This window comes from Arachis hypogaea, chromosome 1, assembly GCF_003086295.3.
Source record: "Arachis hypogaea cultivar Tifrunner chromosome 1, arahy.Tifrunner.gnm2.J5K5, whole genome shotgun sequence".
Classification (NCBI taxonomy): domain Eukaryota; kingdom Viridiplantae; phylum Streptophyta; class Magnoliopsida; order Fabales; family Fabaceae; genus Arachis; species Arachis hypogaea.
The window spans coordinates 10,658,834-10,681,195 of record NC_092036.1 but is presented as its reverse complement, the minus strand read 5'-3'; the positions used below and the strand labels follow the sequence as shown (position 1 = coordinate 10,681,195).

General features: G+C 32.3%; 3 protein-coding genes across 3 annotated transcripts; 1 reads left to right on the top strand and 2 right to left on the bottom strand.

Moving 5' to 3' along the window:
• The first annotated feature begins 3,214 nt into the window (after nt 1-3,214).
• Nucleotides 3,215-4,186, top strand: LOC112802990 (uncharacterized). The gene has a single exon (XM_025846469.1). It carries the CDS (start codon nt 3,215-3,217, stop codon nt 4,184-4,186), a length of 972 nt encoding a protein of 323 aa, XP_025702254.1.
• Nucleotides 4,187-5,689: 1,503 nt separating this feature from the next.
• On the bottom strand, nt 5,690-6,459 carry LOC112796167 (defensin Ec-AMP-D2). Its single transcript, XM_025838497.2, has 2 exons — nt 6,299-6,459; nt 5,690-6,081 (listed from the first exon to the last, which is right to left on the bottom strand). Exons 1-2 carry the CDS (start codon nt 6,360-6,362, stop codon nt 5,906-5,908), a joined length of 240 nt encoding a protein of 79 aa, XP_025694282.1. The 5' UTR covers nt 6,363-6,459; the 3' UTR covers nt 5,690-5,905.
• Nucleotides 6,460-19,360: 12,901 nt separating this feature from the next.
• LOC112802906 (uncharacterized) lies at nt 19,361-21,522 on the bottom strand. The gene is made up of 3 exons (XM_025846366.1): nt 21,513-21,522; nt 20,691-20,810; nt 19,361-20,178 (listed from the first exon to the last, which is right to left on the bottom strand). The coding sequence occupies exons 1-3, from the start codon at nt 21,520-21,522 to the stop codon at nt 19,361-19,363; spliced, it is 948 nt and encodes a 315-aa protein (XP_025702151.1).
• Nucleotides 21,523-22,362: the final 840 nt, after the last annotated feature.

The window sequence follows — 22,362 nt, the reverse complement described above, 5'->3', positions numbered from 1 at the left end:
GTGAAACTAGTGTTACTAAATCTAATGTTTTTGAGGAAAGCTGCCTGTGAAAGAAGAAACAATGTTTGTTGCATCTGATAGTTTATTCTAGGAGTTGATTCCCTTAGGGAAAGTTAATAAGAATTAAAACTTAGTTAAATAAATTTTCACGTAAGTTAATGTATATCTATAAAATTCATACATTTAGATGACCTTTTAAATAGTGGATTTGAAAATTAATTATTTTTAAGGATGTAATAATACGAATATCTTATAATCTATAAGAGTGGCATGACAAGCTCTCAAATAGACTTCTTCTTATTTAAGAGAGTCGACCAAAAATTTTGCATTAATTGTAAAATTATTTTGGAAGAGAGTTTAACAACACAATATAGGATGCTCGTCATGGATTTTCGTATTGAACAAAAATTGAGGAAAAGATATCATACGTAGAATCCAAGGACAAGGTGGTGGCGGATGAAAGATGAAGAACAAAGAAGTTTTCTAAGACGGATAGGAGAAGAGATAAAGTGAGAAAGGGATGGAAGCGCGGAGGAGATGTGGAGGGAGATGGCAGAAGTTATTAAAAGAAGAGTGAATACCCCACCTGACCCCTGATAATTATCTCGAAAGGACGAGGCCCTAAGAAAAAAAAACACCCAACCCAGCTCTTGATATTTTTTTAAGGACTGATTAGCCTCTGTGCCAAAAAATGGACTTTTTTTTGGCACAGGGATTAATCCGTCCCATAAAAGTAAAGTTCAGGGACCGGGTTGGTATTTTTTTTTTTTGTCAAGGGTCCGTTGTCTTTTGAGGTAATTGTCAGGGGCTATTTTGGATTTTTTCTCTTAAAATGACAACAAAAGAAAGTTTTGGTGAATCTAGAGGGATAGGCCCAAGAAACAAGAAATCCTGGTGGTGGAATGCGAGTGTACTAGAAAAGATAAAGGCAAAAAGAGAGTGCTTTAAAGAGTGGTCTTTATACCACAATGCAGATAATTGGGAAAAATATAAGGCGGCTAAGAAAGTTACAAAAGTAGCTGTAACTAAAGCAAGAACAAGAGCATATGAGGGTTTCTACCAGTCTTTAGGCACGAAGGAAGGAGAAAAAGGTATATATAGAATCGCAAAGAGCTGTGAAAGAAGAACGAGAGACTTTGATCAAGTTAAGTGTATAAAGGATAAAGACGGAGAGGTTTTAGTTCAAGATGAGAAAATCAATGAAAGGTGGAAGAACTACTTTTACGAGTTATTTAATGAATGACAAAAGACTCTTCTGAACCTTGGTCGGTTATGTACGAGAGAAGAATATCAAAACTTTAACTACTATTGAAGGATTCCAGACTTTGAGGTAAAAGATGCTCTAAAACAGATGAAAAATAACAGGCAGTAGGACTCGATAATATTCCGATGGAAGTTTGGAAGGGCCTTGGAGAGAAAGGCATCAATTAGTTAACCAAGTTTTTTAATGATATTTTAAGGTCAAAGAAGATGTCAGATGAGTGGAGAAAGAGCACCTGATAACTATCTACAAGAATAAGGAGGATATACAAAGTTACGAAAACTATAGAGGGATCAAGCTCATGAGCCATACCATGAAGTTATTGGAAAATGTAATAGAACAGAGGCTAAGACAAGAGACACAAATAACAGAGAACTTATTTGGTTTTATGTCAGGCAGATCCACCACTGAAGCTACATACATGTTAAGAATGATGATGGAGAGGTATCGTAGTAATAAAAGGGATCTACATATGGTGTTTATTGATTTGGAAAAAACGTACGATAGGGTGTCAAAGGAGGTCTTATGGAAGGTTTTGGAAAGGACGAGAGTAAAAATCGCATGTATTCGTGCATTTAAAGATATGTATGATGGGGCTACAACTAGTGTGAAGACTCAAGGTGGTGTGACAGAGAAATTTCTTATTGGTATATGATTACAACAGAGATCATCCTTACGTCCATACCTTTTCACATTAGTCTTAGAAGTACTCACAGAGCATATCCAAGAGCCTGTGTCATGGTGCATACTTTTTGCTGATGATATCGTTCTTATAAGAGAGTCAAGAAAAGACCTAAATAAGAAGTTGAATTTATGGAGAGAAGCTCTAGAGGTATATGGTCTGCGCATAAACCGTAGCAAGACGGAATATATGGAATGTAAGTTCGGCCGCCGAAGGAAAAATCTTAATACAAAGGTGAAGATTGAAGAAAACATTCTACGAAAAGTTAAAAGTTTTAAGTATCTTAGGTACATCATACAAGATAATGGAGAGTTGAATATGATATAAATCATAGGATCCAAGAAGGTTGGTCAAAATGATTGAGTACGTCTAGTTTTATATGTAACAAAAGAATGTCTTTAAAACTTAAAGGTAAATTCTATCGCACTGTTATCAAACCGGCTATGCTTTATGGTACAGAGTGTTGGACTGCCAAAGGTGAGCACGAACATAAGTTAAGTATGGCAGATATGAAGATATTGAGTTGGATGAATGGTCATACGTGATTGGATAGAATAATGAATAAAGATATAAAAGAGAGAGTTGGAGTAACACCTATTGTGGAAAAGATGATAGAATCACATTTTAGGTGATTTGGACATGTGAAAAGAAGATTGACAGAGCACCCAGTCAGGAGAGTGAATGAGATAGAAGATGGATAAGGGGTGAAAGGCAAAAGAAGTCTTAGGAATATCATCTATGATGTGGTCAAACGAGATCTATATGTAAACGGTAGCTCTGTAAACATAATATATGATAGAGCTCAATAACGTCGTTTGATCCACGTAGTCGACCCCACCTAGTGGGATAAGGCTCTGTTAATGTTGTTGTTAATGATATAATAATATACGATTGAATATCCATGTAAAATTATTTCATAAATTCATAAATAAAGCATAAGTACTTCTATGACAACTTGCTAGACATTTTATAGGACATATATGGCATTGTTAGTGCTAGCACGTTTGAAATTTGGCACGTGATATAGGTTAATGTTGAAACTTGTTTCATAATGTCGTGCATACAATCATTATACAAAAAACATATGGTATTAAGGAGTAATTGGCCAACATGTCATTATTATCATCATCATCATCATTTCAGAATCAATTAATTTATATTAGAGATAGAACATGGTCAGCACGATCAAGATGTGGATGGACATATAAATAAACCAAGAAATATGAACACAAATTGTAAAGAAATCTGAAGTTGATGTCCCTATGACAATAATGGACAGCCCCAAAATCCTAGTCAAGAAGAGCTCACAAAAAGAAAAGCATACTGTGGTGGATCCAATGACACTTGAAGATTCTTCTTTCAATCATGGATTCTTTGAGACTTCTCTTCCAATTTTTAGCACAACTATGGCATTTCTACCACTACGACCTCTGAAACCGAAATTCTTGAGTCATAGTCTTCCAAATTCGGCTAACTCATCGCCAGGATTAACCTCGGCTATGTTCAAGAAGAATACAAAAGTTGGGATTTGGGAATCACGACATCAAGCTAGTAACTTGACACTCAAGGATCATCATCTGCAACAAGAGATCAACTTAAGAAGAAGCAAGTCATGGAGTGAACGATGGGATTATGAGCCCTCAGATGAACTCGATCTTTGGTTGCTCAAATCGTCTATTGCCAAACATGCTAACAGGTCTCCTCTTAATGAGATCCAATCCATTAGTGCTGGTATAATCGTTTCTAACGAATCTTGTGGTAGTTTCTCCAAAGAAAAACCTCTTGATAGAAATCTTTCCAGTGGCGACGGTTCGTTGGAACCTAAAGAGGGATTCAAATGCAATGCTCTTTGCTTGCACTTGCTGAGTTTTGGAAAATCAAAGCAACTTAAGGAAAGAAAGAAAGGGCAAGAAATGGAAGGTGCATTAGTATCTAGAAGAGTCTCTTTGGAGAAGTTTGAATGTGGTTCTTGGGCTTCTTCAACTCTATTTCATGAGATTGAAGGAAGGGATTCTAAGAGTACTAGTACCTACTTTGACCTACCAATGGAATTGATCAAATGGAATGCCAATGATGTAGATGCACCAATTTCATCAGCTTTTGTCTTTGAGAAGGACCATGATAGGGTTCTCAATAATGGATCCTCTAGAACTAGCCTTGACTCTCAAGAATCCTACATTAGTCCTCGTTTAAGAAAAGCCAGAGAGGATTTTAATGCTTTTTTAGAAGCACAAAATGTATGATCTTTTCTTTTGCATAATAATGTGAAGTTAGACTGCGTTTATTTACAGAGACAGGACAATGAGACAGGGACACAGAGACACAAAATCGTGTATGATCTTTTCTTTTGTATCTCTGTCTTTTATGTTTTGTTCTCAATATCTTGTCTTGTTCTATTCTCTGAAACAAACGCAATCTTAAGGACTTAAGGTTACTACTATCTTTATTCATTAATAATTATTTTTTTTAAATGTATTTTGACACAAATTAAATCGAAATACAAGTCTAGAAAGGTGATTCTAAAATATTACAAGCTAATTATCTTTGTTTTATTTGTTTTGGGAAATAATAGTTCCTTTTAATTTATTTCTGAAACATTTCCAAGTATTCATCTTCGTGCAAGACAACCACTTATTATCAATCATTGTACTATTTTCTTTTAAGAATTTAAAAAATATTCAAAAGTTTTTATAGAAAAAAGTACAAAATTTTAAATTTTTAAAATTTTTGTTATGCATGTATTAGAACAAAAGGTTTAAAACATTCTTCTAATAATAACATTATTATATGTTTTTTAGAATATATATTAACTAAATTTGTATTTAAATAATATACATAAATTAATATATTTTACACGTATTCATAAACAGCGATAAAAAGGTCTATGTGACTATATATTTTTGCAAATATATAACCAAAAAATTATTTTAAGTAACATATAATCTATTTTCCTTTTTATTTTTTTTTAAATAAATATGTGGGTATTAAGTATTAACTACATATTGGTCAAAAACTGATGGTTCCTTTCTTTTCACCGTTTCTTTTGAATAATTCTTTCCACTACCACCAGGGAAAATTTTTGTTCCTCACTGTATCACTGTGGACTCATTAATTCATGATTACAGTTCCCTGTATATCAACATGTTTTATGAACGTTTTCTTGTTTATATATACTGTGTCGCTTAGATAATTTGTACAATAATTAAAAAAATAATTATAAATCAGATTAAAATAGAATACCATCTGCATAATAATTGTTGAGTGATGATAGTTGATTTAATACAAGTGTATAGTCAAATTACTTCCAATTAAAATGTCCTTTAACATTTTAGTGATGACCTCTCAAATAATCAAGCTTGAAAATATAATAATAATAATAATAATAATAATAATAATAATAATAATAATAATAATAATAATAATAATAATAATAATAATAGGAAAAGTATAGATAACCAACAACTTTTTTGAACAATGTGTGAACAATGTGAATTAATAAGGTTAAAAGAGTAAATTTAATTAATAGCATTAAATTAGGGTGTAGTGTATTTTTATTTGATTAGTGGTTGTTCATGTTGTTCAAGATAGTCATTGTTTATCTAGCATTTTCATAATAATAATAATAATAATAATAATAATAACTCAAATGATATAATCTTTTTAATTTCTATATTCACTTAAGAATCCTGGCTTCGAATTTTTCTATCTTTAAAAAAAAAGTAAAAATAAAAAAAATAATAATAATAGAACCATGAATATTACCCATACATTCAAAACTCAAAAGAGCTAGAAAAACATAAGAGAGAGAGTGATAGACAAATTAAATAAACAAACCCAAAGTGCACAACATTATTATTCTTAAAACACAAAAGTTTATAACACATGCATGATGAGGATTAAAAGATGATAGATCCATCATCTTCATCCATGAAAATTATATTATTGACTAATAAGATGTCTGTTTAAGCACAATGCTTGGTGCAGAAGCATCGGCGGCGAAAGCCGTGGCAATCCCCGGAAGGGAAGCCCTCCGTTTTGCAAACGGAGGCGCAATTTGTGTCGCTCAAACACACTCCTTTGAAGCGATGGCTTTGAGACGCACAAGTTCTAGCTTCAGCCACCATTATTGGTCCCATCTCTGTTTTAAGTCACAAATAAACACAAATTAATTAACAAAATCATTGTATTCAAAGAAAAAATAAATAACACTACGTAAAAGTTAAAATAAAATAAAAGGGTTGGTGTAACTTACATTGTACATAGTGTTTATTCATTATAGCTAAATTATTATAAAGTTGTTATTATAAATTAAACTTGCATTAATAAGAAATTAAAGACTAAGTTATTATTATTACCAGTGGCCACTAGAAGCAAAAGAAGGACAAAAATGGTGGAAAGCAAAGGAAGAGAGCGAGCCATTATTATAATAATAATAATAATAATGGAAGATCTATGAATGCTAATTAAGGGGAGAGTGTAGTAGTTGTGAGTGCAATATGTATATGGAATTGGCTTGCCTTATATAGAGGAATAAATGTATCTATGTGTGTGTGGTTGCTTTCCATGTATTTAAGAGATACATATATTTTTTTTAAAAAAAGTATAACTAAGCAGTGAAAATATTAAACTAAACAATGCATATATTAAAATTAGTGTGCGTATAATTATTATAATATTAAGATTTAGGTGAGTAATTTACAGTATAATGTGTTTTATTTGAATTAGGTTAATTTTAGAGTTTGTTGTTCATGTTATTCAAGAAAGTCATTAGTTATCTAGGACTGCGTTTGTTTCTGAGAAAAAGATAAGACAAGACACTAAGAATAAGACACACAATTTTATGTTCTTGTATTCTGTTTGGTGATAAACTAGAACAAATTATGAAAATCCAATTTATTCTCATTTTTTTCATTTAAAAGAGAAGAAAAATATAATAATAAAAAATATAATTATAAAAAATTAATAAGAATAATAAAAAAAATAAGTTATGTCTTTTATTAGTATTTCTGTGTCTTCTCTAAATATAATATCTCCGTTTATATCTCATCTATCAAATACAATTTTGTGTCTCTATATTTCTTTTTCAGTATTTCGTCCCTGAAAACAAACGCAACCTAACATAACTCATTTTTGTTATATCCAACAAATACCTCTTATTCAATTATTATATAAATTTTTATAGTTTTATTAAATTTATAATTAAATTTTTTATATTTTATTTTGTAATTGAATCTTTATATTGATTTTTACTAAATTAATAATTAAATTTTATTAAACTTAACTCATAATTATAAATGAGACACTAAATTAAAATAAAAATTTGTATGTAATTATTTTTATATAAAATTAATATTTAAAAATTATCAAATAATTTAATAAATTTACGTCTAAAATTCACATATCAAAACTGATGAATGATCCAGAAAAAGAAAAAGAAAAAGAAGGGACAACTCAAGAGCCCATTGAATTGTATTGAGGGCATTGGCTTTATCAACTTTTGATTTGGAGGGTTTTGTGTTCATTCAACTTTTTTAATGAAAACACGGTTGTCGACGCAGAGTGTCCACGTTTTCTTGGGACAACTTTGGACCCACTTATCTCCACACCTTTGTACGTCTGATTCCCTTTCTGCCATTACCACGTGCCCACACATCATTCATCGTTTTCAATTTACACCAAAAACAAAATAGGAAATTTTTAAATATATCCAAAACACCGTTATTTTTTTTTAATAGTTTTTTTATTGTTGGATTGAATTTTTTTTTATGTTTGCATTTTGTACCACATATTTAGAATTTTTTCTAATAAAATTTTATATATGTATATAATAGGACTTATTTTTTTCACCGACTTATTTTTTGTTTTTTTCCTTTTTTTAAATTTTGAGTGTAAATTTTTTAAGAATTTTTTTATCAAGAGTTTTTTTATTTAACGAATCAATCAAATTACTATTTGTGTTTTCTTTTGTTTTATTGAAATGAGTAATTTTATCCGTTAATTTTAATATAATATATTATATATATTTTTTATAATTAAAATTAATACTTAAAATAATTAAAATACCGATATATTTAATATATTTGAATTTCTTCTAATAAAATAAATCCTAAAGTAATAGTTAGGCCTCTTAGAAATGTAACCCCACATTAATTAGTCTTTAAAACAAAAAAAATGGTAATTAGATGTTTAAAAATTGACTTAAAATTCATTAATTTTTTTAATATTAATTTATTTTTTTTATAATAATAAGTGATAGACATATCATCTCATTTTATTAATTTATCATATAAAATTTAATGTAGTACTTATATATTTTTACTACTGATGACGTGTTTATTTATAAAAAATTGTTATCTAAAGAGCAATTTTTATAACAAAACTCACTTATTTTAATAGGATTCATGATAAATAAAGAATAATTAATAAATATTATATAAAAATTCAAAAGATAATGAATATTTTATTGTCTATAACGATATCATTTCTATATTCATATAATAGTAACAGAATATGCATCACTATAGATAATAAATTACATAAATAACTTTATTTGTTTCATACTATTTATTGACAAAACAACATAAATGTCTATTATTTAATATAGTAAAAGACTTAATTTATACTTTTTTTCAAAGATTAATTAATCTTAGATCAAAATTCTTAAAAATTTAATTATCACTTTACTCTAAAAAAAATTATCAATTAGATTTTTAGTAAACATATTATGTCCTTACTTTAATAAATAATATGAAACAAAATAAATATTCATATATTTTATTATTGACAATGATATACCTCATTGTTATTACATAAATATAAAAATAATATTATTTTAGACAATTAAATAATAGTTATCTTTTAAGCTTTTATATAATTCTTAATTTTTTATTTATCACAAATTCTAATGAATCAAGATTAATTAGTCTGAAATTAAAATCTTCAATAATTTAATAATCAAATTATTCTAAAATAAAATTTCATTTTACACATTATTTTATTTTTATTATTTGGAATTCTACTCTCGGAGATTATTCTCTTAATTTGTTTATAATCATCATCCATATTGATACGAAGAAGAGTTCAATTTTTCTTTTGGTAAATGTTTTTCGGCATCATATGAAAAGGAAAGGGAACATCTTTATTTCACTTCATGGATATTGAAAAGGACAATAGATCATTTGACATGATTCATCATATGTTTATTTTTCGATAAGGTAGGTAGATTTATTATTTAAATAAATCCTTTGCGCCTCTCATCCGTTAAAATTACATTAATTTTTTAATTAATTTTATCTTTTACAAAATCTTTTTTTTTTTCTAAAAGACACTTTTACGTGTTTTTATATTGTATAAAATAAAATTTTATACTATCATTCAATTAGATTTACGTATTTAAATCATTTTTAATTTAATAATAAATTTAAAAATTGATCATTTTTATTAATATAATAATATATGATTAAATAAATTTATAATATAAGTGTACAAAAAATTAAATTCATTATTATTTTTTTATAGCTACCAAAACTAATTAGTTACATAGTACTTTTTTAACAAATCTGACCTAAAATCAACGGTGAGAATAATGATTTAAAAGCAATATCCTTGAGCATGAGATCAGATCAGATTTGTTTGAATACCATGAACAAACCAAGTCACATTACTACCGACACACATGGTTGGTTTAGAATTTAAATATTCGTTTTATATTTCATTAATCAGTGATTTTACATTTAACAATTTGACATAGGCACAAGACACCATATAATACAAAATATGCGGATACATAAATTGTAAAATTTTATAAGACATAGAGATACGATATATTATATAAAATATAAAGTATTTTTAAATAAATTATAATAAATTTTTTATATTTAATTATTATTAAAATATAAAATAATTTTTTAACTATATAAAAGTATTTAAAATATTTTTTGTTTTAATAAATAATAATATATATTATTTCTAAATTCATTTCAACAATATATATTAAGAATAAAATTAAACGCATTGACACATGATAATATTTACGTGTATTTAAGTATGTTTAAAAAAAAAATTTTAATTTTTTATCAAGACACAGTTAGACATAACAAACATATATGTCAAACGAATATCAATAAATATCGTATCCAAAATATATCTAATACATGAACACGATAATTCAATGAAATATCACTGTTTTATAGTTAAAAACCATTTGTGTAAAGAGTTATACACACTAGCAAGTTTTTAATGCTCAAACTTAACAAATAAATTATTAAAACTTCATTTCAAACATTTAGTCACCATAAAAAAAAAAAAACTTTAAAAGATAAAGACGACAAAAAATATTCTTGAAATATTAAAAGAGTTTGACAAATATAATAAATCATCGAGTAACTCAGTTAATTTTGCCAATTTTTTTTAAAAAATTATCATTTTATATTTTGAGATTTTTTTGTTAATATTTAATTTTTAAAATATATTTTTAGTAATTTATTCCAAATATACTTATACCTATTAAAAATATAAGTAGTTTGGAGGTAAAAAAAACTTGACACATTAATCATATGCTTTGGAAGGATATATTAGGTTTTTGTTTCCAGTATAGTATAGCATATTAATAATCAAATAGAGTTAAAAAGTGTGTTGAAACAGAATGAGAAGAGGTTAAGTACGATTATGATTTCTAAAGTATAAGTTGAAAATTTTTTTATTCTCAACTTTTTTCATATAAAATTATCCTTAAGGTTTAACTTTATTTTAGAATCGTTCTTACTTTAAAGACTAAAATTATATCGAAGTGACGGTGGTAGAGACAAAGGTAGATCGTAGACAGCTTCTTCTTCTTTTCTTCTCTTTTTTTCTTCCCTTTTTAGAGCAAAAACACTCTCTTTTTATTATTTTTTCTTTTATTTTATTTATATTTTTTATTATGAATAATTTGATCTAAAATTTTAATATTTAAATAAAAATGATAATTTTAAATTTTGATTTTAAACATTACGGATGATTTTATATAAAAAAAAAGTTAAAAATAAAAAAATATTTCAACTTATACCTTTAAAATCAAAATCGTATTTAACTCTAAAAAAAAGTATGCATTATTTATCATTTACGAAGTACAACCTACTAATATTCCTATTTCTATATCTAGTGAGGAATTTGGTTTAGGAAGATTGGAATATAATAGTAGTAGTAACTAGTACAAAACTACAAATATAGGAGTCTATAATTAGGTTTGAACAAATCGTAAACCAAACCCATGCAATCAATTTATGATAGGATAGGTTTGGTTTGATTATTAGGTTGGATTTTTTTCTTTTAGAAAAGAAAACCTAAAATTTGTAATAAGAGTTTTTTTTCTACAATCGGAATATTTATTCATTCATCATAATGATTTAGTTATTTAATGAATTCTTATAATTTTATTGAATTTAAAATTAAATTTTTTATATTTAAAAGTTTTTTAATTAAATATGTTTGGTTGTTCGGACGAGTGGCGGTTCGGACAAAATCTGAACTGAAGTAACTTGGTGAAATAGAGAATTTAGAGCTGAGTACGAGTTTTTCGAGGGGAATAATCGGATAACTGCCAGAATCGTCGGTTGGTTGGTGGAAACCACCTGTAAAGACACTTTGATATTAAAGTTAGTGTCTGTACTATGAGGTGGCTAATTAGGGTAAAAAAGTGACGCAACTGATTAGGATAAAAAAGTAACGTACTTCTAAAGAGGAGTAGATCCCTCTCTATTTATACTCTGATTTCTGGTGGATCCCTTTTTCTTGGACTCATCTGCCTAAAATTTTCTACTAATTGTCCAGATCTTTTTAGTAGATATGAAGTGACACGGGTTACCTCTGAATTCGGGTCGAGTAACCTGACGAATCGATGATCTGTAATTAGATTCGAGATTCATATTGAGATAGGCGTTAAATAAAAAATTTTAAGTAAGAATTTATTTACTATTTTTATTAAAAAATACAAAATGTTATTGAAAATGTTTATTTTTGTATTTTAGATAAAATAGATAGTGGAATATTCTAGTAGCTAAGATTTTAGGATTATTGAGTTTCTTTTCTTGAAAAATAACTAGTAGCAACGATTTAATTAATTTTTTATTTAGTAGTATAATTTAGATATAAATTTTTAAATTATAAATACCTAATTAAAGATATAATGAAATTATGCATAATGACAAAGTACATAAACTTCTTTTTATCTTAAAACAATAAAATATAACTTAGACTGGCTTCTTTTGTTTTTTTTTTTTTGGGGGTCCGTATAGGTAATTTTATTGTTTGAATTTTATTGTTGGTCACTGTGTTAGTTACGTTGGTCCATGCATAATTTGGACCTAGGTCCTCCAACTCATTTTAGAAGACCAAACAAAAATGAAATAAATATATTCAAGAAATAACATCCAGTCCGACCCACCCAAAAAAAAAAGGGTTATAAACTAGAAAGGTTATAGCATAAAGGTTTGTAAATGATTAAAAAAAATTGAAAAAGTTAACCAACAAGAAAAAGATACCATTTTGTATGCGTAAATGATAAAAAATACTAATTGTACAATAAAACCAGTTATCATATATTTTTGTAAATATATGTATAGTTAAGACATTTTCAATATATATGATTCGTCCGTGCAAGGCTTGTCGAGATATAGCGTATCTGGGCACTTCACTGTCTCCTGTGGAGAGCTATATGTCGGTCCTGAGCGAAACACCACGGCGGAAATACCTACATAAGATACTCTGACACTCAAGTTGGTGGAGAGTTTTATATAAGTAAGTAAAGTAATAGGAATGTAGAATAGTGAACCTGTTTTCTATGAGATTACTCTCTGAGTTTTATAGTGGAGTTTATGTATCTGTTGTGTGGCTGTTTCTGAATTTTTTGGTTAGTTTCTTAGTGGAGTGGAGTTCATTGACCACGTTTGCATTATTCAAATGTTCGGGTACGCTTTTGTTGATCTTATCTGTTTGTTTCCGAGCTTTCAGGTAGCCGAGGTATGAGTATCGTATCATAGCCTCCCAAGCTTGCCTTGGTTTCGGACAAAATAAGGCGAGGTTTATATATGTTTTTCATGTACCTCGGCTGCCTGATTTGGTGTTTGTTCTGTGCTGTAGCCCCCAAGGTCGGCTTGGTTCTGTACGGAATTTCAAACGATCCTATATTTATTAGTTGTCTTGTCCTTTGTGCCATTCTGATTTGATGGATGTGAAAACGTGTCCCGCTTTCCTAGGTGCCCATGTCCGTTGGATTTTCAAGTGATTTAATGTTCCTTTTTTTATGATCCAGATTTAATGCTGATGGTATTGTAACCGTTTGGTTTTGCAGGGGTTATATTTTTTGTTGTTTTTTTAGTTTGCTTATTCTTCTTTCTTTATTGCTAATATTCAGTGAAGGAAACTTGTTTCTTTTTCTGTTTGAGAATGAGTAAAAAAGGTCAGTGGTGATTTTTCTTTTGTTGCTTGTTTTTTTCCTTGTTGTTGTTTTGTTCTGGTTCTTGATGGAGAGATGTGATAAGAGTGACCTGTGTGGTTGGGTTGATGCCAGGGTTAGAGGGTATTCATCTCACTTTGATGATGATGAGTCTGTAAGATTGTTGGGGTCGGATTTGTGGGTTAAGGAGGGTAGTAACATTAGAATAGAGTTGTTACCTTGTGGGAAGGATGATCGTGTATGTGATCGAATGAGTGACTAGTCTTTCTTGTATATGTATAGCTGTCTTTTTACGGAATTGGACGTCAGACTCCCCTTTACTGAGTTTAAGTGTGGGGTTTTGTATTGGTTGAATTGTGCTCCAACCCAGTTTCATCCAAATTCATGGTGCTTCGTTCGGGCTTTTGAGATTCTAATGGAGGTGTTAGGTCGTCCTCTTTCTCTTAGGTTGTTCTTTTCATTGTTTCAGGCTAAGGGGGTGGGTCGGGGCTTGTGGGTGAATCTGTGTAGTTATCCGCGAAGGGCGATATTTGGTTTGTACAAATCCTTGTTTAAGGATTTTAAATCCATGTTTGTCAAAGTTAGGAGTGTTCCCGAGAAATTCCCTTTTTACTTAAACGAATATCTTGTGGAGAAGTTCCCTTTGTCGTGGTATCCGGAACCATATCATGTGTTGGATATAGATGATAGGCTCCCTGATGATGATATTGTCATGGATTTCTTGTTTAAGTCTTTGGGTCTGAAGGGGTTGTTGTCTATTGATGAACTGTTGAAATGGAATACTGATAGGCAGGCTGTGTTGGATCATATAGGTAATTTGATTTGCTGTGTCTCATGATTTTCTTTTAATTGTTTGCTCTGATCTAGCCTGGTGTTTTTGTTTTTGTAGTCGAGAAAGCTCCTACCATCACCACTGCTGGGTTGAAGTCTTTTTTCAACCAATGTAGGAAGAGTGAGAAAGAGGTGTCTTCCAATGTGGGGAAGGGACCTGCTATCACTATTGTTCAGTATAGTCCGATTTAGAAGCCTAAACATAAGAGGGGTCAGGTGAAAGGTAGTGTTGCCGAAGCATTTGAGGGTAAGGGTGATTCCTCTATTATATTGCAGATGGTTGAGTCTGCTTATGAGTCTCAGAAGAGGCTTCATGGATATGCTGAAGACGAGCATGCCAGGTCTCTCTGGGCGAAGCTTTACCCTTTTACTACTATGGCCGACGAGCTTTGTTGATTTCCTGAGGATATGAAGATGATCAACGAAGTCGGCCGGGCTGGTGTTAGCCGATTTCTACAGGTATATCTAGTTGGCTTCTGAAGTTTTTACATTTTTATATAATTCTTATTGATTTCCTTCCTTTTAGGTGATTGGTGCTCGTATGGTGGCCATTGGTAGGACGCAGGAAATTACTGTGGGGCAGGAAGAGAAAGAGGCTTTGAGCTCTGCAGAGTTGTCTGCTATAGTTCAAGAAAAAGAGAAAATGATTTTCAAGCTGTCTTCCTCTCTGCAACAGAAAGAGTTGGAGCTTGCTTAAGAGAGGCATCTCTATATGTTGTCTTATGATCAAGTGAAGTCTTTAAAGTCTGAAAATGAGCAGATTTCTGTGAGGGTTAAGAAATTGGAGGGTGAGATTTATGAAGCCTTTGCCCAAGGCTTTGATCGGGCTATCTGTCAAGTCAAAGTGATGTTCCCAGACTCGGATGTTTCGAAGCTTGATGTTATGAAGGTGGTTGCGAATGGTGAGCTTGTGGACGATGAAGCTATTGGAGATAAGGAGAGCGATGACTCTAGTATTGGCGACAAGGCAGAATAGCCTGTATTTTGTTTATGTATTGACTTTTTGCTAATGTGACTTTTGTTTGTAAGGATTGTTTGAAAGACTTGTAATCATGATGACTGGTGCCGAGTAGCTCGGCTTTTAGGATATACCATGTTTTGGTGTGCTTTTGTTTGATATTATGATTTTGATAGAATAGATATTGCATTTGAAAAATTGTGACGTTCTTTGTATAATGTTTTGTGGCGTCCGGCCTCGTTAAAATCCTCTTCGAGTAAAACCCAGTTTTTCTGGGAAAAAACCTTTGAAGCTGGAAAAAAGAGTACCTTCATTCGCTATTTGTACATTACATATCATGACTGGTATCTCTTTAAAGAGGATACGTTCCATGTCCATGGAATTGGGTCTTCTCTAATTGTTTCTAATTTGTAAGCCCCTAGTCCGAGGACTTTTGCAATTCGGAGCGGGCCTTCCCAATTTGCTGATAGCTTCCCATGGGCCTGTGGTCTTCTTGCCTCTTCCGTCTTTCGAAAGATGAGCTCTCCCTCTTCAAATGCCCTAGTGACGACCTTTTTGTCATGTATTTTCTTCAAGAGCTGCTTCATTGCTTGCTGTCTTATCGCTGCCATGTCTCGCTCTTCTTCAATGAGATATAGGTCGATTGTCCTCCTGCTTGTGTTTTAGTACGGGTCGTACTGCTCCGCCCTCAAGGTAGGTGTGCCGATCTCTACGGGTATGAGTGCTTCGGCCCCGTATACTAATTTGAAAGGGGTCTCCCCTGTAGACGATTGAACTGTGATGTTGTAACTCCATAGGATTTTCGGTATGAGCTCGGCCCGTTCGCCTTTGGCGTCGTCGAGCTTTTTTCTCATTGCCTGCAAAATGATTCTATTAGTTGGCTCTACCTGTCCATTTGTTTGTGGGTGCTCGACTGATCTAAAATGGTGTTTGATATTAAAACTTTGTAAGAATAAGGCGAGGTTTTGATCTGTGAATTGTCTCCCATTATCGGAGATTATTTCCCTTGGTATGCCATACCTACAGATAATGTTTTTCCGTAGGAAAGATCTCACCTTTTCAGCTGTTATTCGTGCCAATGGCTGTGCTTCTATCCATTTTGAAAAATAATCAATGGATACTAGGAGGAATTTTACCTGGCCTGGTGCTTTCGGGAGGTGTCCGAGGATGTCTAGCCCCTACCTATCGAAAGGCCAGCTTACTCTCAAGAGTGTGTAGCTTCTCAGCCGGGCTTGTTGAAATTGCGGCATGCTTCTGACAGTTATCACATTCTCTTACTTTGGCTATGCAGTCTCTTTTTATTGTTGGCCAGTAGTAGCCTGTTCGTAGGATCTTAGTTGCTAATGCTCGGCCTCCAATGTAGTTTCCACATATTCCCTCATGTGTTTCTGCTATGACTACTTTGGCATCCTCTTTGCTAATGCATTTGAGGAGTGGTTGTGAATATCCTCGTCTGTACAGAATGTTACCTATTACCGTGTAAAAACTTCCTTTTCTTTGGAAGAGACCCGGGTTTGGCTCTTCCCTTGGTATAATCCCCTTATTGATGTATTCGAGGATAGGTGTTCTCCAGTCCTGCATCTCTGTGATACTCCATATATAGGTTAGTTCAAAGCTCGGCTTATCCAAAGTTAATTGTGCCAGTGTCGGTGTGTGTGTTGTTGGTCTAGTAATAGCTAATTTAGATAATACATCTGCTCTTGTATTCTGTTCTCGGTTTACATGAATAATTTCAAACATTTCAAATTTTGAAATGAGATCCTTCGTTATGAGCCAGTATTTTACTAACAAAGGATCTTTTACCTGGAATTTACCTTTGATTTGTTGTACTACCAACAAAGAGTCGTAGTGTGCTATAATCCGAGGTATCTGGAGTTGCAGTGCAAGTTTTAATCCTGCTAGCAAAGCCTCATACTCTGCTTAGTTGTTGCTTGCAGTAAAACAGAATTGTAATGATTGTTCGGCTGTGACTTTATCTCCCTCTTTTAGTAATACGCCTGCTCCACTTTCTTCTCGATTTGATGCTCCATTTACGTGCAGACTCCAACTTTTCCTGGTAAGTTGTTTCTCAGTAGTCATTTCTGAGACGAAGTTCGCCAATATCTGTGACTTCAACGTCTTTGGAGGTTGGTATTGGATGTCAAAATCGGAGAGCTCGATGGACCATTTGATTAATCGCCCAGCAAGTTCGGGTCTGGTCAATATTTGTCTCAACGGTTGGTCTGTATGTACTATTATTGTATGGCTCTGAAAGTAATGCCTTAATTTTCTTGCTATGGTGACTAATGCTAATGCCGGTTGCTCTATCATTTGGTATCTTGTCTCTGTTGGTTGTAGTACTCTAATAACGAAGTACACTGGTCTCTGCACTTTCCCTGTTTCAACGACTAGAACAGAGCTTATAGCGTGGTTAGATACTGATAGGTATAAATGTAACGGTTTACCTGTTTCTGGCCATTGAAGTACTGGGGGTGAGGTCAATAGCTGTTTTAGTTCGGTGAAAGAGTTCTCACATTCTTCGGTCCATGTAAATTTTTTGTTTTTGAAAATTGTTTGGAAAAAATGGTATGATCGGTTTGCTATAGCTGGTAGGAATCGTGATAAAACAGCGACCCTCCCTGCAAGTTGCTGGACTTCCTTCTTCGTTTTTGGACATGCTATGTTTAGGATCGCATCACATTTTTCTGGATTTGCTTCAATTCCTCGTGAGGTTAGCATAAATCCGAGGAATTTTCCTCCTTGGACTCCGAAAGCGCATTTTTCTGGGTTGAGTCTCATGTTGTATTCTCGGACCTGATTGAATATCTCCATTAAGTCGTCACAATGCGAGCCTTGGGCAGTTGTCTTTGATACCATATCGTCGACATAAATTTCCATATTCCAACCTATTTGTTGTCAGAATACTTTGTCCATTAGTCTTTGATATGTAGCACCTGCGTTCTTTAGACCAAAAGGCATTACTTTATAACAAAAATTTTCATGCTCTGTAGTAAAGGTTGTTTTGCTTTGGTTCTCTGGGTATATAAGAATCTAGTTATAAACAGAGTATGCATCCATGAAACTTAAGCTATTGAATCCAGATGCATTATCTACTAGTTTATCAATGCAAGGTGATTGGTAAGCGTCCTTGGGGCTGGCTTTATTCAAATTTGTAAAGTTGACGCACATGCGTCATTTACCTGAGCTCTTCCTTACTATTACCACATTGGAGAGCCATGTAGTAAATCAGATCTCCTTGATAAATCCTGCGTTGAAGAGTTTCCTAGTTTCCTCGAGTGTTGCCTGTTTTTCTCCTCCCCTAGGTTTCTTTTCTTCTGGGCCACAGGTCGTACTGACTTGTCGATGGCTAGTTTGTGGCTGATTACCTTTGGATTTATTCCAGGCATATCTGCAGTTGTCCATGCGAATAGGTCGGCATTGCTTCGAAGCACTAAGATTAGTTTTGACCGTTCTTCCCCTTCTGTTGCTTCGTCGATGTATGTGTATTGCTCGTCATTGTCGGTTAATATCACTCGCTGGAGAGTGTCCATTGGCCGAGGTCGCTCATTGAAGTCTTCTCTTGGGTCAAGCTCTGATAATGTTAGGATTTCACCAGTGCTGGGAATGGCTTGGACTTGAAATTTTGGTATTTGTTTCTCCAACCTTTGCTTCAGGCTGGCGTTATAGCATTGCTGAGCCTCCTGGTGATCCGCATATACTGTTGCAATTCTTCCTTCCTGCACGGAGAACTTAACACACAAATGTAAAGTAGACACTACTGCTCTAAATGTATTCAGAGCAAGTCTCCCAATGATAATATTATAAGGGCTATAACAATCAACTATTAAGTATTGGATATCAATTGTTTTTGACATATGGTTATCTCCTATTGTTGTTGTTAGCCATATATGTCCCATGATGGGGACTCTTTCTCCGAAGAAATTGACGAGCTCTCCAGAGGATGGCTGCATTGCCTTTTCTGATAACTTCATTTTTTTGAAAGTAGAGTAAAATAGGACGTCGGCACTACTACCTGGGTCTAGCAATATTTTTTTTTACCAACAGTTCTCCGGCTTGGATGGAGATTACCACAAGGTCATCGAGATTAGGGCTTGCTAATTTGAAGTCGGACTGGGTAAATGTTATTGTGATCTTTTGGTCTTTATCTCTTTTTGGTTGCCTTGTTCCTTCAATTGCCAGCATGGCTCGATTGCTTCATTTTTTTGCCGAGGTTGTGTCTCCTCCGCCTGCGTAGCCTCCAGAAAAGTAGTTAATGATGCCTCTTGGCGGGTTGGATGTTGTCCATTTTTCCTCGTCTTTAGTTGTAGTTCGTGGACGCTCTTCTCGGTCCGAGTTTTTTTGTTTGGTCTTGCATCCTTCAATGTATTTATCCAAGAGTTCCTGGCGGGCTAGTCTTTCAAGTAGGTCCTTGGCCATGATGCCTTCGTCAGTGATGTGTCCAAATTTCTGGTGAAAAGCGCAATGCTTGTTTTTATCAACAAATCTCTGGTCTTGGTAGCTTCCTGCTCGGATTGGCGGTTTGATCAGCTTTGCATGGAGGATTTCTTTGATTATGTTCTCTCTTTTCGTGTTGAATCGGGTGTATGTGTCAAATTTGGGGTTGAGCTTGAACGGCTTCTTTATGTCTTTGTTGTTCGACGATCTGCCGTTCCTTTCTTCTTCTCTCCTTAGCATGTTTTTGTCTGTTTTCCGGGCTTCTCGGAGCTCTTCAATCTCCATTTGTCCCGCAGATCTTTGTCGGAACTCTTCTAGGGTCTTTGGTTTGGTTACGGCGATCATCTCTTGGAATTTTCCGGGTCGAAGTCTGCTTTTTAGGGCGTGTAGGTGGACCTTTGGATCTAGGTCAGGAATCTCCATGGTTGCCTCGGCGAACCGAGTCATATAATCCTTCAGACTCTCATGTTGCCCCTGCCTGATCGTGTTTAGGTAATCTGATCTGTGTACATATATCCTTGACGCTGCAAAGTAATCAATGAAGGATCTCGCTAGCTCCTCAAAGGAGGAGATTGAACCTGCAGACAACTTAGAAAATTAAAGTAATGTAGCACCATTAAGATAAGTAGGAAAAACTCGACAAAGTACTGGTTCGTTGTTAGCACCGTTAAAAAATATCATAGATTGAAATTTTTTAATATGAGCACGAGGATCACCAAACCCTTTATATTGTTCTAGGGAGGTCGGTAGAACGAAGATTTTTGGTATTTGGTAGTTGGTGATCTCTTCGGAGAATGGGTTGTCCATAGTCAGCTTCTCCTTTGGTGGGTTGAGATCTTGGGGATTTGTGTTGCCTTGAGCTAAGATCTTGGAATTTCCCTCTCCGGATTTTGCGGCATTATTGGTGGATGATAGCTCGGCCAGTCTTCGAACCTCCGCCTGGAGCTCAGCGATTTGAGCTTGGAGCTCCGCTTGAGTAGGTTATTAGACTCCATTGTTGGTCATCTTCGGGGATTGGTTATCCTGAAAACGAAGAAAACCTTACAAAAATCCAGTCAAAGTTAGTAGGGTGTTAAACTTTCCGGCCCACAGTGGGCGCCAAATGATTTCTCCGTGCAAGGTTTGCTGAGATATAGCGTATCCGAGCACTTCGCTGTCTCCTGTGGAGAGCTATACGTCGGTCCTGGGCGAAACACCGCGGCGAAAATACCTGCATAAGATACTCCAACGCTTAAGTCAGTGGAAAGTTTTATATAAGTAAGTAAAGTAATAGAAATGTAGAATAGTGAATCTGTTTTCTACGGAATTACTCTCTGAATTTTATAGTAGAGTTTATGTATCCGTTGCGTGGCTGTTTCCGAATTTTTTGGTTAATTTCTTAGTGGAATGGAGTTTATTGACCACGTTTAGATTATTCAAATGTTTGAGTCCGCTTTTGTTGATCTTATCTGTTTGTTTTTGAACTTTTAGGTAGTCGAAGTATGAGTATCGTATCAATATATTTTATATTTTAATATATATTTTATATTAATAATTAATTTTCATATATTTCTAACATTGTTGATAAATTATATATCCTTAATTTAAAAATAATTAAGCTCTCACTTATTATTACTTTACTAACCATTTAAAAACATTTTTTTAAAGATAATAAGTTATATTTTATTAATTATTGAAAATAAAATACAAAGATATCTAAAAATAAAATAGTATAATAAAAAGTGAAAATCTTCTAGAATAATACATTAAAAATATTCATCCAAAGTAGTCATAAAGTAAAAAAAATATAAAAAAAATAAATTAAATTGAATAAAACTATAAATTTTTTTTTTCATGAAAAATGAACTAAGATAAAATTCTTTAAATTTTACGTACCAACTTGATCTAAACCATTAGATAGAATCTTATGTACCTCGGTCCATAACTTGGGTAAAACTTTTTATAATTACCCGTTTAATATTCAATTTTTTTAGTTGTAATTTAAAATTGAGTATTGAGAATACTTTTAAAAATTTATGTTCAAAATAAAAAAAAGTGTGGATTGATATGCAATTTACCTGTAAAATAAATCAATTTTTGTTACTATAAATCAATTTTAGTACACTTTAACTATTTATTATTATTAGAATTTAATTTTAACACATTATTTATATAAAACGTTTACAATTTATATCATTATTCAATAATATTTATTTTTTAAATAATTATTTATTTTATCAATACCAAAAAAAATTATTGACATATTGTTATATAATTAAATGCATGTAAGGTTAGAAGTGAGTCGAGTTAGACCAAGTTAAACTCAGCTCACAAAAATTGAATTTGGCTCCTGCCTCGACTCATTAACAATCGAATCTGTTTTTTAAATTGAAACTCGACTCACCGAAAGCTCACAAGTTGGTTCGAGCTCACGAACTGACTCAAATAATAGAAATATAATCTATAATTCCATATCAATAAATTATAACTTTTATATATATATATTAAAATATTAAAAAATATAAATATTATATATTATTTATCTATCAATTATAAATTTTTTATTTATCTCCTACATCAAATTTATATTTAAAAAATAACTATAAAATTTTAAATAATTAAGAACATTATTAATATATAAATGCGCCTCTCTTATTCTGTTATATCATGAACAATTTAGATATATAGATTAAACATTTAATCCGGTCCTTGTCTATTTTCACAAAAGACAAAGCGATTCTTATAAAAAAGGGACACTTCGACCCTCAACCTTTTTATTTTGG

Bases quoted from the DNA above. Each gene is read 5' to 3' on its own strand.
- LOC112802990 (XM_025846469.1), top strand. From the start codon at position 3,215: ATGGACAGCCCCAAAATCCTAGTCAAGAAGAGCTCACAAAAAGAAAAG.
- LOC112796167 (XM_025838497.2), bottom strand. From the start codon at position 6,362: ATGGCTCGCTCTCTTCCTTTGCTTTCCACCATTTTTGTCCTTCTTTTG. The intron at 6,082-6,298 runs GTAATAATAATA...GACTTAAAACAG, and splicing joins TTTGCTTCTAGTGGCCACTG to AGATGGGACCAATAATGGTG.
- LOC112802906 (XM_025846366.1), bottom strand. The intron at 20,179-20,690 runs GTGGGCCGGAAA...AGTTGTCTGCAG, and splicing joins GAAATCATTTGGCGCCCACT to GTTCAATCTCCTCCTTTGAG.